Source organism: Zalophus californianus, chromosome 10 (assembly GCF_009762305.2).
Source record: "Zalophus californianus isolate mZalCal1 chromosome 10, mZalCal1.pri.v2, whole genome shotgun sequence".
NCBI lineage: Eukaryota > Metazoa > Chordata > Mammalia > Carnivora > Otariidae > Zalophus > Zalophus californianus.
In genome coordinates, this window is record NC_045604.1 from 42653527 (window position 1) to 42668434 (window position 14908).

The 14908-nt window shown below is 45.4% G+C and overlaps 1 protein-coding gene across 9 annotated transcripts in view; it reads left to right on the forward strand.

Annotated features, from left to right (window-relative positions):
- CACNA1E (calcium voltage-gated channel subunit alpha1 E) overlaps window positions 1–14908 on the forward strand; it is a 501028-nt gene that overhangs the window by 444294 nt on the left and 41826 nt on the right. For 8 of the 9 annotated variants that reach the window (XM_035722083.1, XM_027610796.2, XM_027610800.2 and 5 more), the window contains 8 exons: window positions 2839–2850; window positions 4522–4618; window positions 6740–6900; window positions 7431–7568; window positions 8715–8916; window positions 9723–9887; window positions 10496–10606; window positions 14303–14386. In XM_035722083.1, the coding sequence (XP_035577976.1) occupies window positions 2839–2850; window positions 4522–4618; window positions 6740–6900; window positions 7431–7568; window positions 8715–8916; window positions 9723–9887; window positions 10496–10606; window positions 14303–14386 (970 nt within the window). The remainder of the gene's footprint in view (window positions 1–2838; window positions 2851–4521; window positions 4619–6739; window positions 6901–7430; window positions 7569–8714; window positions 8917–9722; window positions 9888–10495; window positions 10607–14302; window positions 14387–14908) is intronic. The other variant, XM_027610799.2, reaches the window with a different exon arrangement.

Below are 14908 nucleotides of genomic sequence, written 5' to 3' on the forward strand. Positions count from 1 at the left end.
CAGTATAAAAAAATTCTGACTATACATAGAGTAGCAAAGACTAACAAAGTGTTATCAAGTGATTATATTTAAATGATTTGTAAAAAGCACATGAATTATTTCAAAAATAATATGCCTCCATTAAAGTGAAGAGTTTGTCCTCTTGGTTTGGTAAAACATTTCCCTTGTAATCTTGTTGGCTCTGATAATGGCTTAAATAGCTCCCCTGTGCATGGATTCGGGAAAGGTAGTTCGGCCTAGCATATGTGTAAATTATGATATATTTTAATTAATAATAAAATTAATATTGGGGTGAAATTGTCAAGACTTTTCTGGACACTGTGGCTTTGTTATCTGGTGTTCCTTTCATTTCAAATGGCAATTTTCAAATCCGTGTTGAACATATGTTAACAAAACCGAGAAGCAACCGTGCTTTTCTGCAACCACTCAAAATCATAGCTTTTCAGTGGTTCCTCTGCTATGAGGGACTTGTTTGAAAAATGTGCAGGGCAATGACTAATCTTATTTTGCTTTGGGCCTCTGTCTTATTACTATCCTTGGCTCAACTTTGTGGGAGTCAGCATGGGACAAATGTCCCCCCACCTCTGCTGTACATTGGCAGCCACAATCAGCTGTTGAGATCAGAGTGTGCTATTAAGGAACCCCATTTTCCAAAACAAGGGACACACAAATCATACAAGCAGTGGGGTCAGATGGTCTTTGTTCCATAGCAGAATATTTTAGTAGGATCCTGGGGCAAAATTAATTATAGAGAACAAATTCTGTCCTTTATCGAGGTGTGTGGGAAGAGCAAGAAATTTGGGGCCTTCCTTCATAAAATGGGCGTCTGTGAGTATGAACCTCTGAGAACCCGTTCAGATGCTCCTGGACATAAAGGTCTCAGAGTTGAGGACCTGGGCTAAGCAACAGGTAAAAGCTTAGAGTGTGTCACCCTAAATCACCTGCCCATCCATTGATCCTACTCTGTTCTCTCATTTTAGGGATATGGAAGATTCTCCCTAAGCTTTTCCTCAAAATGAATGTAGCCTGGGGAAAGGAAGGTGACCTATGTAGTTGTTTTGGGGAAATTTTCAATCAAATGATTGCATTTTTCCCATGGCACATAGCTTGCAATTATACTTTCATTTGTTTGCTTGTTTACTTGAGGTCTTTCCTCCCCACTAGACTTGGTAAATTTCAAGAAGTGAGGGACGCCATTTGTTTTATTCACGGTGGTATATCCACACCCAGAAGAGTGCCTGGTGTATATTAAAGACTCCATCAGTGCTGTGGTACGAGTGGATAAAGGTGCGTTTGGCCTACCCACCGTGTGCCCAGTCTCGTGCATGAGAAGGCACTATTATAACCCAGGGAAAGATACTATCTTTGCCTTCTGAACACTCAGAGGGTGTCACACGAGGGATTTAAGATTTATAAAGCCTTGGGTTTAATCCCAAATCAGCATTAATTTGGCAATTACTGTGAAAATGAATGTAATTTTGAATATGAGATCATTTACTGAGTAAAATAACCATGAGAAGTCTTTGCTTGTGACATAGAGTGGTGTAACGTTAGGTTTGTGTTACATTAAAAAGATTAAGGATGGAGAGAAAGTACCCTTTCCAGCAACCAGCAACTGGGAACCACAGCCTGAATTCTAGACAGTTCTCCATGGCTGAAGGTGGGTTCATCGATGGCTCCACTGTGGCTCACTCACTGAGGGATCTCATGCAAGGCACATCTTCCTGGGGATGCAGTTAAGTGGATTTCAGGGGTCTTTTCCAGCTCTAGAATTTGGTTTGACAGAGCCTGGAACCAAAACCTTCTGCTGCCGAGGCTTAGTGGTACAGAGCAAGAGCTCCAACCATCGTACAGTCTTAGCTTCAAGGCCCAGCTTGCCCTGCTAATGCCAGGTACTCCTTAGCCTCTCTGAATCATGTCTGTGAAATGGGGATAGTGATAGCTATGTGTCCTAAGGTTATTGGAAGGCCCAAAGAAAGAGTCGCACTAAAAGTGCTTAGCATAGAATCTAGCCAAGAGGAAGTATGCAGAAAGTTAGCTCTCATTATTTCTAATCTCAAATATTTCATATTTATGCTCTCACCCCTTTTTATTATTGGTAAGCCTCCAAATAGAGCTGGGATGATTTTTCTCCAAGCTGCACAGTAAATAGCTCATGATGAACAGTTGGTCATTTAACTTATCAAAGGGCATCCCTTTGTGTGCCATCAGGACTTTGATACAAAATGCCTTCCCCCATATTTTGGGGTGGTTTTATGGTGTTGCTCATCCATGCTTTTAAGAGGTGTCCTACCATCCCTGTCAGGGGGGTCATGCGCCCCATTGCAGATGAAATCCTTCGGAAGCGTAGGTACGCCACTGTGACGTGAAATGCCTTTCCCAACAGAATTTCTGGCCCAGAGCAGACCTAATTCCTCTCTCCTGGTTTCTTATAAATTCACTGGAAGTAGAGTTTGTCTGAAAACTACTAAGGAAATGGAAGTAAAAGACTCTATTTAGGAAACGTCACTAGACTGGGCTCCATGAAATCAAGCACAATATGGGGAATGCCATCCGGTTAGACACAGTTTCACTGGTGCTTGCAAAGCGCCTTTGCCTTTGCAGGTTGGAGAGGTGGGTGTGGAGCAAATGGTGTGCTGGCCCTTCCTTTCACAAAGCGTGTGGACTCTACAAGTGCCAAGGCTGTAAGCGGGATCTCCTGGGCCTGTGCTTGTCCAATTTCCTGTCGCTGTACGGTTTCCTGTCCTCCCTGGAGTTTTCTGACTGTTTCCTTCTCTCCACCCCCTTCCTCTTTTTTTTTTTTTTTTTTTAACTGCTTTCTGCTTGGATCCTCCATAGGAACGCTTTGGGGTAAATATTGTTCTCACTTTTCTTTGAAGTAAAGAATCCGGGAAGTGGGTTGGAGGAGGGTGCAAGTACAGTTGGGAGGGAAGGAGTCTGCTCACTGAAAAAGGACTGGTGAGTGTATATGAGTGGTAAGTTCTCACTGACATCCAAGAGGGCAAAAATTAGGAGTCGCCAAGCCTTCTTGGGAAGTGATCAGGTGCATTGGTTTGGGTATATATTTGGCTTGGAAGTTGCCTTTTTTAGCTAGGTAGATATATGAACGTAATACAGTAAAAGAGTTTATAAAATATACAGAACCCCTGGATGCAAATGACCTTCTAATGCGGTACTCTTGGATTATCTATATTCAGAGCTCGAATGGAATAAGAGTGGCTTATAGGCCATGGCCTACAGCCATTAAAAGGGTCTTTAAATTCACATTCTGGGCAAAGCCAGCATTCCCTGAATGATATTAAATGTCTTTCTACCTTGCCTTCTGTGGAAGCATAGCTCTTTTATCTCCCTGCCAGAGGGTGGGTGGTGGGTATGGCAGGAAGGACGAGGTAAAAAGCAGGCAGAAGCCCTTGTAGTTCCCATCTGATGTTCTGGATCTTGTTTCCTTGGGCTGTTGGCGTCATGATACTCTGAACCAACAGGAGGAAAGAACCAGAGCCTGAGCTCACTCTTCAGAGTCTCATTTCCTACCATCTGTGTGTGTCTTTTACAAATTGCAGTTGTTTGGATTGAATGCAAAGATCTCAGGGAATAAGCAGGTTGGAGGGAGAAATGCAGGTTGATTGATTCATTTCATTCCTGAAAATACAAAGAGAAGCATATTTTATCTATTAGGAACAAACGTTTCCAAGTGGCTGAATAGGGACGCTCATGAGCTGAAGGGCAAGGATAAAGGTGGGCAGGGCCTGCAGTTTGGGCCTCCTCCAACTCTCTGGCTCTCCGCAGCCTGTGCTAGGTATAGAATGTCTCAGATGGGAAAGGACTGCTGAAAGAGCCAGCCACGCACAGATAACTGGGGTGTGAGCCAAGGTCCTGGCAAGAAGCCCACGTGACATGCTTTCTCTGGAAGCGGCAGCCAACACAGCAGGAGTGTCATGTCCCCAGTGCCCTTCCTCACCCTGCTGTCCCCTGAACTAGTGAACTCTGCAGGGGTGACAAATCTAGAGCCAAAGAAAGGACTAGGTCAAGTCCCCTGATGAGATTTGCTTTCGACCGGAGGTTCCTAGTCCATTCAACAAATATCATTTGAGAGCCTGCTACTGAAGAAGCACCAGAGCAGGCACAGTGGGGATCCAGAATGGACTGCCAGTCATGTTCCCTAGTCAGTTGGTCTTCCATTTGCATTCTGCTAGTGTGGTAATGAGCCGCATTACTCCAGACGTTGGGGAGAGGAAGCGTTCATTATCATACGTGCATGGAGGCCTCTGGGTGCATGCCCATGTGTTCCTGTGTGAGGACACATGGGTGTGCATGCATAGGAGTGTGTGCACACTGGGGAGTGAATTGAAAATTTTCCCAGAGCATGTTTTGTGGGGTTGTCCTGAAGGGAGTTTACTCTGACCCAATCTCTGGTCTCTTGCCTAAGCATCTCCCCTTTTACCCTGTTGTTAATGCAGTCGTATGAATGCCACTTTCATTTCTCCCCCTCTCCTCTGACCTCTGGGGGCCTCCCCACTGCAGAACAAACAAGGGGCGAGACATCAAGACCATCAAATCTCTGAGGGTCCTCCGAGTTCTTAGGCCGCTGAAGACCATCAAGCGCTTGCCCAAGCTCAAGGTAACATTTCCCGAGGCCCCTTCTCCCATCTTGTCTTTAGCCGTGGTCAGCCTACTTTTGGAGGATCATTTCTGGGAATATTCCTTTTGCTCACACAGAGACTGGGGTTCTTTCAAATGCCTGAGTTAAAGGCCTTCATTTCAAAGAAAAATAACCGATGGGCCAAGAAATCTATAAGGCGGCTTTGGCCTCTTGAGTCCGGCCCCAGGTGGTATTTTGTATATACTCTGCCTGTGGCATGCCATCCAAAAAGAACCCTGTGTCATTAAGGTGCACTCAGAACACCAAAATGGAAGTGCAGGAGTCCTCTATGTTGTGGGCTACACGTTAGATCATGCTGAGTAACCTGGGATGCTTTCTTCCCTCATAATCCTTGAGAAGGAAAGGATTTTCTAGCCCTGACCCTTTATATTTTTAAGGCATAGATTGGTCATAACTTGCCCAAGAACACAGTCATTTTTGGCAGAAGCAGAGAATGGGGAAGCAAGCTAACATGAATTGAGTTTTTCCTGTTACCAGGACCTGCACTTTCATAGCTATATTACCTTGGTTCTCCTCTTTTCTGGCCCATGCCCTCCCTGCTCCATCCTCCTAGGCCTCCTTCCTGCCCTCAATGTGTGCTTTACCATTCAAGTCCGGTTTGCTAACATGTTGAGCCCTCCTTCCCCCCTCCCAGCCGCCCCCACACATAAATTGCGATTAATGGAAGCTGAAGCTTCATGGGGGAAAAGTTCTTCCCCTGAATTCCTGAGCGATAGCCTGCCACCATGAGGGAGGGACCAGGACTCCCAGTTCACAGCCCAGAGGTCCGCTCACTGCTGCCCCAGGCCACATAGCCAGCCAACTGAGCCACAGCGCCGCACCTGAGCCCGGTCTCCAGGTTCCTTACAACCCTCTACCATCATAGTGCCGGGCCTTGTCCATGCCCATAAATACTCCTTTCTGCCAGGGGGCCTGGGGCCCTAACCACTATTGTTAGCTGCAGCCCAGGCCCCAGGGGTCTCCTTTCTTCTGAGCTATGTTGGGGTCCTAAGGAGACTGCAGACAGCATGATGAGATTAATTAACAGGCTGGAGAGTGAAACCTCACCCTTGGTTAATTCCATTTAATTAGGAAGTGCTGGCTTCTGGCTTCTCACACTCTCTGCAGCTCCATAACCTAGGCAAGTATAGGTGGCGCTGATGAATCTGTAAGGCTGCAGGCTGCTCACCTTCCCTGCAGTGTTCAACTAATTAAACCAGCGCTATTCATCCAGCGCTGTGAAGAAGCAACTGCACAAATGTAGCAAGGGCACAAATGCAGTGCCACCATGGGGCACCACTCTCCAGTGAGCTAAACCTAAAAACCTAGAAAATAACCTAAAAATGGCTTGGAATGTGTTGAATTCCTGTGTAGCCCCTCAGGATTCTGCTGAAGGACATGGCCTGTAACTGGAGAGCAAGTCTCTGATTTTGCCCACCCCATCCCCCCTGCCCTATGAGAAGGCAGCTCCCCATCCCCACCCGTACCACCTGTTGAATCTTCATCCCCAATAGAGCCCGCCTTAAGCTAAAAACATTTAAGTGAAGTGTTGAACATACTTGGAGTGAATGTAGGAATTTATTCCAAATATCATTAAATACTAAGTAATAATTTACTATACTCTCTGATCCATTTAAAACAGTAAAGAGAAAAACAATACATATTCAGTATATAAACCAAATCTAAGAATGTCACCAAATAGATGTTGGGTTAGGGACAAGCCATTTAATGACCAGAAAGGGCTGAACGCTCTCAGAGATCCCTTTCTGCAATAGATTTCTGTGCCTCCCGCTAATTGGAGCACACCTGTTGGGAGCCCACAAAGGACTCCCTGCATTGCCTGCTGCCATTTGGTTTCTACTGCTTTGGGTTTGCTTTCAGATTCAGAGCACGTGTGCCCTTCCAGGTGGTAGATTCTTGCAGTCATGACCGGCTTGGAAGCCAGCTCTGAATCCCATGCGTGTCACTTCTTAGTAAGGGGATATCTCCCGGGGCACCTTCTATGGGGGGCTGGCTGGTGGTGATGTGGCCCTCACTCAGCTCTAGGCAAAGGCACAGGCCATTCTGGGGACCCATAGTGCTTTTGACTTCTCTTTGCAGGCTGTCTTCGACTGTGTGGTGACTTCCTTGAAGAACGTATTCAACATCCTCATTGTCTACAAGCTCTTCATGTTCATCTTTGCTGTTATTGCAGTCCAGCTCTTCAAGGGAAAATTCTTTTATTGCACAGACAGTTCCAAAGACACAGAGAAGGAGTGCATGTAAGTGCGACCAGCACGCGCTGCTCACCTTCCCTGATGCATATTCTGGTGATGCCCGCTCAGCCCTCCACACATAGCTCTTCTCTTTCTCTCTTACCTCTCTCACATTTCTTCTTTTAGGAAAAAGGCAAGATAGGAAATTGTTAAACTTTTATTGAGCACCTCTTTTGTGCCAGACATGGTACATGGCATTTTACACCCAGTTTTTCACTTTAAGTCTTTGCAGTGACCTTTTGAGATAGGTTTCATTTACATATTCTAGATTGGAAGCTGAGGCTCAGAAAGTTTAAATTGCTCAAGGTTACACACGGTGACTAGTAAAAGGATTAGAATTTAATCTTCCATGTCTACTAGGCACCAAATACAACTTTTATCCCACAATCATAGACTGCCTTTGATAAGGCTCTGCTTTCTTCCTCACATTTGTATGCTGATTATTACTCAGCCACATTATTGAAGTTTGTAGAATTTCCTTCCTCTCCCACGAGCTATAGTGAAGAGGCCCTATTTCATCTGTACTCTGGTTTTAGAGGCAACTATGTAGATCATGAAAAAAACAAGATGGAGGTGAAAGGCCGGGAATGGAAGCGCCACGAATTCCACTACGACAACATTATCTGGGCCCTGCTGACCCTCTTCACCGTCTCCACAGGGGAAGGATGGCCTCAGTGAGTGATGGGTTTGAGTTGGCATGCTTGTCTGTGAGCTGGGATAGGACCACGTGGTTGCCTTGAGAAGCTTATTGAAGATGAACGAGGCTGACCCTTTGCTATTCTCCCAGGGAAAATAAGTGGTTATGAGTGGGTGAGACAGGCAGAAGAGAGGAGGAATGAAATAAGGCAAAAATCAAGAGGGAGATAACAAAGTCAGAAATATTTGCAACTCTTATTGTTTCAGTCTCTGGGGATGGTTTTAGACATATTTATCCTCCAAGTTGGCCCTTCACCTGAGGATTGAGGTTAAGAATGAGCTGGAAGAGGGGCATCTTGGTGGTTTGTTGGTTAAGCATCTGACTCTTAATCTCAGCTCAGTTCTTCATGTCAGGGTCATGAGTTCAAGCCCCACGTTGGGCTCCATGGTAGGTATGGAGCCTACTTAAAAAAAAAGAGAGAGAGAAAAAGAATAAGCTGGAAGAACTCAGAGACCCTTTCTGCGATCATACCTGTCATGAAGAAGACAACAGAATGCAGTTTCTTTTTTCTTTTCTTTTCTTTCTTTTTTTTTTATTTTTAGAGAGAGTGTGAGTGGGGTGGGAGAGGGGCAGAGGCAGAGGGAGAGGGGGAGAGAGAATCTTAAGCAGGCTCCACGCCCAGCACAGAGGCCAATGAGGGGCTTGATCTTATAACCCTGAGATCATGACCTGAGCCGAAATGAAGAATCTGGTGCTTAACCGACTGAGCCACCCAGGTGCCCCTAGAATGCAGTTTCTTAGGCTGCCGATGGCTGATTTTTCAGAGACTTGGCAATTACTAAGACCCCACTTTCTGGTGGGGGCATACTCTAGTTGGTAAAATGCCATATAGACATCCGGCATCTCTTGGCATTGAATATGACAACCTAAGATATAAAATAATGTCACTCTTTCTTAGCAGTTGGATGCATGATGGGACAGGGCCTAGAAAGGGCAGTGGACTGGGGATCACTGGCTCTTCGCCAGCTTGGTTATGGACCCTAAAAATTATGGTGGATCTTCAAAGTCAGGGAAGCCACATAAGAAGATATAATAGGTGGCACATCTCCTAATGAAGCCTTCAGTCAGGGCCACTGCCAAGATTGCTGTCCACCATCCATGCCCCCTCATTCTGTCCCTACAGAGTCTTACAGCATTCTGTTGATGTGACAGAGGAAGACCGAGGACCAAGCCGCAGCAACCGCATGGAGATGTCCATCTTTTACGTGGTCTACTTCGTGGTCTTCCCTTTCTTCTTTGTCAATATCTTTGTGGCTCTCATCATCATCACCTTCCAGGAGCAAGGGGACAAGATGATGGAGGAGTGCAGCCTGGAGAAGAACGAGGTAAAAACAAGTGGTCTAGAGCATGGGAGAGCAGGGGTTCCAGAAAGGACGCTTGGAACCGCAGTGGTAGGAAGGAAGACTGAATTGTCTTAACTTTATTAAAAATGACAGAAGATGGGAAAAATTATTGAGTCATTAAATATTTTTTGAACATATGCTCTTTTAAGACCTAGGCATGAGGCACAGAGAACTGGAAGGTTTATGATGTAGTCCCTACGTTTAAGCAGTGAATAGTCTAAAAGTGGCAGTAAAAGTTAGGTACCAGAATTACATCATGAAGACATTTGCTTACCTGGCTGTGTCCCTCCGTGGTATGTATTTGCTGTAAGGATAAGGGATATGGCTTGCTTATTGCGGCTTTTCTAGTAACAAGCATAGTTCTGGCACATTGTAGGGTTCATTATTTTTGTAATGGAATGGAACAGAAACTGTTTGAGACTATGAGAGAAATGCAAATACAGTGCTATGGGAACGCACAGGGAGATAGATTTTTACATCTGACCAAGGGCGTCGGGTAAGGCTTCCTGCCTGCTCATGTTGGCTGCAGCCTGTGTAAAGGACGTTACTAATCACCATGCAGTCCACATCCCATGTGTTAGCCCAGTTCTGTGTACTCATTTAAAGGGACCATGCACCTATAGTTTTGTCCCCATAATCCCTGCTGCCCTTTTTACCTTTTGCTTGTCCAGCCCGACCCTGTGTTTTCCTGCACTGTCCTGTTCTTCTAGCCACCTAACAGAGAGCCCACCAATGGGTGAGGTTGAGGGAACTTGAGCTTGGGCTAATAGCTGTAACTTTCCTTTCAGAGGGCGTGCATCGACTTCGCCATAAGCGCCAAACCTCTCACCCGCTACATGCCGCAGAACAGACACACCTTCCAGTACCGCGTCTGGCACTTCGTGGTGTCCCCGTCCTTCGAGTACACCATCATGGCCATGATCGCCTTGAACACTGTCGTGCTGATGATGAAGGTGAGGGGTTGGTGGCTGGGAGGCACTCAGCAGACGGGGCCTTTGGGGCCGGGTCCCTCCCGGGGCATCGGGCAGACGCTTGCCTCCTCCCCTTCTTCTCCCCCTGCAGAATCTCTTTTTGATCTTGTCCCATTCAGCAGCCCAGCCTCTGGGCCTTCTGGGCAAAGTGCAGTGAGACCTATAGTAGCAAGCCAGTAGTGCCCAGGGCCCCGGGTGCTGGTGGCCATCAGATTCAGACGAGAATGGGAATGTCAGGAGGTCTACATGATCGTGGGGTTCTAAAGGAGTGTTAGAAGAGGTGTGATCTTATTTAATAATAAATGGTAAGAAAATGTTTCTGTCCCTCTCACCTTCCTCTTTAGGAAGACTGGCTGTTTTGCTAATAAGTAGCCACCATAGGGCATGGTCTGTGGTTTCCTCTGTGTTGTCCGGTTCTGCTACGTGGGATGCGTGGTCCTCCTTGCTGGCACGTCTGTCGCGCCTCCTACACCACATGCCAGAGTGTCGCCCAAGGGCAGGGATGAGAGATGGCCAGCCTCGATGACACGGAATATCCCCCCTCACCTTAAGGGTTTGATTCTTTTTCTCCTCTTTTCTCTTCTTGGCAGTACTACTCTGCTCCCTGCACCTACGAACTGGCCCTGAAGTACCTGAATATTGCCTTCACCATGGTGTTCTCCCTGGAATGTGTCCTAAAGATCATCGCGTTCGGCTTCTTGGTATGGCTTGCCATGTACCCCAGCATTGCGCTTGTCTTCCCTGCCTTCTGGAGGCCTTCCCAGCCTTTGCTAGAAGGGGAGTGGCTCCCACTCTTCCAGAAATGGTTCACACACTTGACCTAATTGTGGGCCTATTTCAACTGCTAAGTAAACTGCCCAAGAAAGAAGAGGGTACATGAGGGTATTAGGAGAAAGGGCAAAGGAAACCAGATCCCCAGCTCCATACTCATCAAGCCATCAGCTCTGGTCCTGTCAGGTTCTTTCAGTGGTCAAGCGGTGACAGAGTTCTTAATAGAACTGCAATTTATTTGTCGATAGGGAGCAAAACAAAGATTGGACTAATAAGCCTTGAATGTTTATTTACTGGTAAAAGGTATAAGATTTTATAATTCAAGTGGGAAAATGTCTGTCCCTCTTACCCTCAAACATAGCAGATACTAGATTTTACCTAATTGTCCTCCTCCCATTAGTTACATGAAGCACAATTTCTGCTAACAAAAATAAATGTTTATTACTTAAGCTTACAAAGGCTTGTGACCATTAAAGCGTGAGAGAGAGAGAGAGAGAGAGAGAGAGAAAGGGAGAGAAAGGTAAATTGGTACGTAGGTATGCTGGAATTAGGTTTGAGGAGGGTTGGGCTGAGTTTTTCTTGTATGAGTCTTTTACTTCTCTTCAACTATTAATTACAAATGCTTGGCACATCCATGCATCTCCTCTCAATGGTGTTAAGCAAACCTAGCCCTTGGCTTCAGTGTCCTATAAACAAAATAGTTCTCTCTGCTACCACCCTCCTTGTTTCAGCGTTTACAGTGAGATCAGTGGAATGCAGATAACCCCACCTGACGGCTGTTTCACCCTTACTTAGTGTGTGAGCTACCATTTCAAGTTATGTGTGTATGTGGCTTTCCCTGCACGAAAAGAAACTTCGCTGATTATCCGAATAGGGGTTTGTCTGGTAGCAGCTTTAGCAGGGACTCTGGGCTGGGCTTGATAACTGTGAGTGTTGATTGCGGGGGGGGGGGGGGGGGGGGGGGGAGGGGGGGGTTGCTTTTGGTCTCCTAATGGTTCTTTGAAAAGTCATTAACTTGATGGTTTGGGGAGGGGAGTTGAAGAGAGCCCATTGCAGGTGGCTGCATTGTTGCTCGCTTGACTCCAGTTGAGTATTTTGAGACTTGGGGAAATAAAAAAGTAAAAAGAAACTACCACCAACAAAGATGCCTTTATAATACAGTCTAGCCCTGAGCAGGGTGAGCAGAGTGAGGGACAAGCTGGTGCTGCAACAGGGAAAGTTTTTCTATGCATCTTGATTACTTGCATATGCTATTGACATTGTCTGTGACTTAAGTCCCCAACTGTGCGCTAATTACAGTGAATGCTGAATACATACTTATAAGCTTAACTAGACTCGGCTCCAAAGCCTGCCTCCTTCCCACTCTCACCTCCATATTTTCATTCAAGGTCTAGAGGCATTTTCACACAATAAAAGACATCACTACTCCCAAATAAGTCTTTATATTGATAGAGTACTCTAGGTTTTCAGAATATCCTAACGTATACTATTTTGTTAGATCTTCTCAATGATTCTGAAATACACATGGCAGATGCCATCATTATCATTGTTGATGTTGTTGATTTAAATGAGGAACTTGAAGTTCAGAAAAATTGTATAGCTTTTTAAAGATGACAGAATAAAAGGCAGTAGAAATGGAAAGTGGGATGGGAATAAAAAAGGAAGAAGGAAAAAGGGGGAGAGAATGAACATTGGTTGTCATATTAAGTACCAAACTCTTTATATGTTACTCATTTTAGCTTCATAACTTCATAATGCCTACTAGATAGGCGTTATCAGTTTCTTTTATGGATGGGCTAGGGCTCAAGAAGATTCAATACTTTGCCCAAGGTTACTAAAAGGCAGAGCCAGCGTTCAGATCCTGATCTAATCTGACTTGAAACCCACAGTCTGTCCACGGTAATCTACTAGTCTACACTACACTGTGCTATTCTAAACCATATTGTGTCGTAAAATCCCTTCAGCTGGAATCCAGAGCTCCCGTCCTCTGAGACCTAGATTCATGTTCTCTCTACTATATGGGGGCCTATCCAAGAATTAAGAAGCTTAGCCCAGGTTGGAAATAGGAGAGCCCTGAGAACTGAGGAACTCAGAGACTCGACTTGGTTCCACTCCTGAGGAAGTAGGTATTCTTCATGGAAACGTGAATTTGTGAGGCTGTGTGCCCTGTTTCTCTGCATGCCTAGCAGGTGCTGGTGGCTTTGGAATCAGACAAGCCTCTCTAAGCCTTAGCTTTGTCATTCAAAATGAGGATCACTATAGTTGCCTTATAGCCTTAGATACTTTGTTGTGTGTACCCAGCTAAACAGTGTACCGAAGGCATCAAGGCTCTAGTCCTGAGTAGGTGCTCCTTAAAGATCACTTAGCGGGGCGCCTGGGTGGCTCAGCTGGTTAAGCGTCTGACTCTTGATTTCGGCTCAGGTCATGATCTCAGGGTCATGGGATCAAGCCCCGTGTGGTGCTCCATGCTCAGCAGTGAGTCTGCTTGAGATTCTCTCTCTCCATCTCCCTCTGCCCGTACCCGCCCCCCACCCCGTACTCATGTTCTAAGAAAGAAAGAAAAGAAAAGAAAAGAAAGCTTTGCTCTCACCATACTCCTTTCCTCTCACTATTTGTGTGTCTCTGCCCACTCTTCTTGCCAACCTTGCTACTGAGTATTTTATGAACATAGGGTATTGAGGGTATTGATCATGACCTACCCATAGGATTCATGGGAGAAACGAATGGAAAGAACTCAAGGGCCTAGCCATTATCTGGCACATACTGTAAAAGTCACTAATGCTCATTGTGAGGGTGGGGGGGTTGACTTCAGCAGTGCTCTGAGAGTCTCATATGGGACCTGCTGCCCAAGGACAAGCCAGTGACTTTGGAAACCCAAGTGTCCTGTTTCTTTTAAGGAATATAGTCCAAGGTCTGTATTCACCTGAGCGCTGGAGATGGGAGCAGAACCTACCTACTCTCTCTGTTAAGCAGGCTGTTACATGGTTGATGCATTTGCCAGGTCCTTTATTTCTCCTCCATCTCCTTCAACCCACTCATTTTATTACTCAAGAGGTGTAACAGAGCTGAGAAAGAGGGGAAGGATGAAGTCTATTCGTCCTATCGCCCTGTGGAGTTAGGAGAAGATTTTTGGTACATCTTTTGGCCTTTAAAGACTTAAGACATCACTGTGAATAGTTGAAAGTCAGAACTGTATATTTATAGGGTCACATGATATAGACAATTTAAAAAGTTGTAGAAAACCTTAGAGTAATACAGTAAATAATTTTATTGCCTTGTAGGTGACAATGATGATCTTTCCTTTTTTGGACTTTATAATATTATTGGCCACAGATCTCTTTCTTACATATTTTTTTTAATGTAGCTTTTTAGTGACAGCTACAAAAACAAGGTCTTCAAGTAGTGAGAAGACTGCTTTCCCAAATGAGAAATTCCCAAGTCGGTAAAGAAATACCATTTCCTGTTAGAAATGGGAAAATGAAAGCCAAAGTTAGAATTGCTCTTGTAAGTGAATTGACGAGTTTTAATTCCAAGTGACAAACTTATGTAATTAAAGATATCTTTTCTCCATTTCTTTTTCTTTTCCTCCTTTTTCTGGTGCTCCTGTGACTGAATTCACACTGCAGAACTATTTTCGAGACACCTGGAATATCTTTGACTTCATCACGGTGATTGGCAGTATCACAGAAATCATTCTGACAGACAGCAAGGTGAGTGGCTTGTACATCCTTGTCTTTGAGCTTGGTCCTGAAGTAGCATAAAAAAAATCCTTTGTGCATGCAGTTCGTTTTTTTAAAAAGATTATTTATTTATTTGAGAGAGAGTGAGTGAGCACGAGCAGGGGGAGGGCCAGAGGGAGAGGGAGAAGCAGGCTTCCTGCTGAACAGGGAGCCCGACACGGGGCTCAATCCCAGGACCCTGAGATCATGACCTGAGCTGAAGGCCGATACTCAACCGGCTGAGCCACCCAGGCGCCTCCCCTATACAGTCCATTTTTTAGCTCATCAAACCAAATGTGTAGCCCTCTAAGTGCTGGGAGCTCATTTCCTCACTCCCGAGCTGCAAACACTGGAGTGGCACTGGGCCTCGTGGAAGGTTTTGTTCATTTGCATGACTGAACAGCAGCCTCCAAATGGGGTCAGTGCAATAGGCAGTACCAGAAGAAGCCTCGTGTGCACAGTGTTCTGCTAGATTCTTTGGGAGAGACAGAAGCAGCACAGTATTGTTGTCCT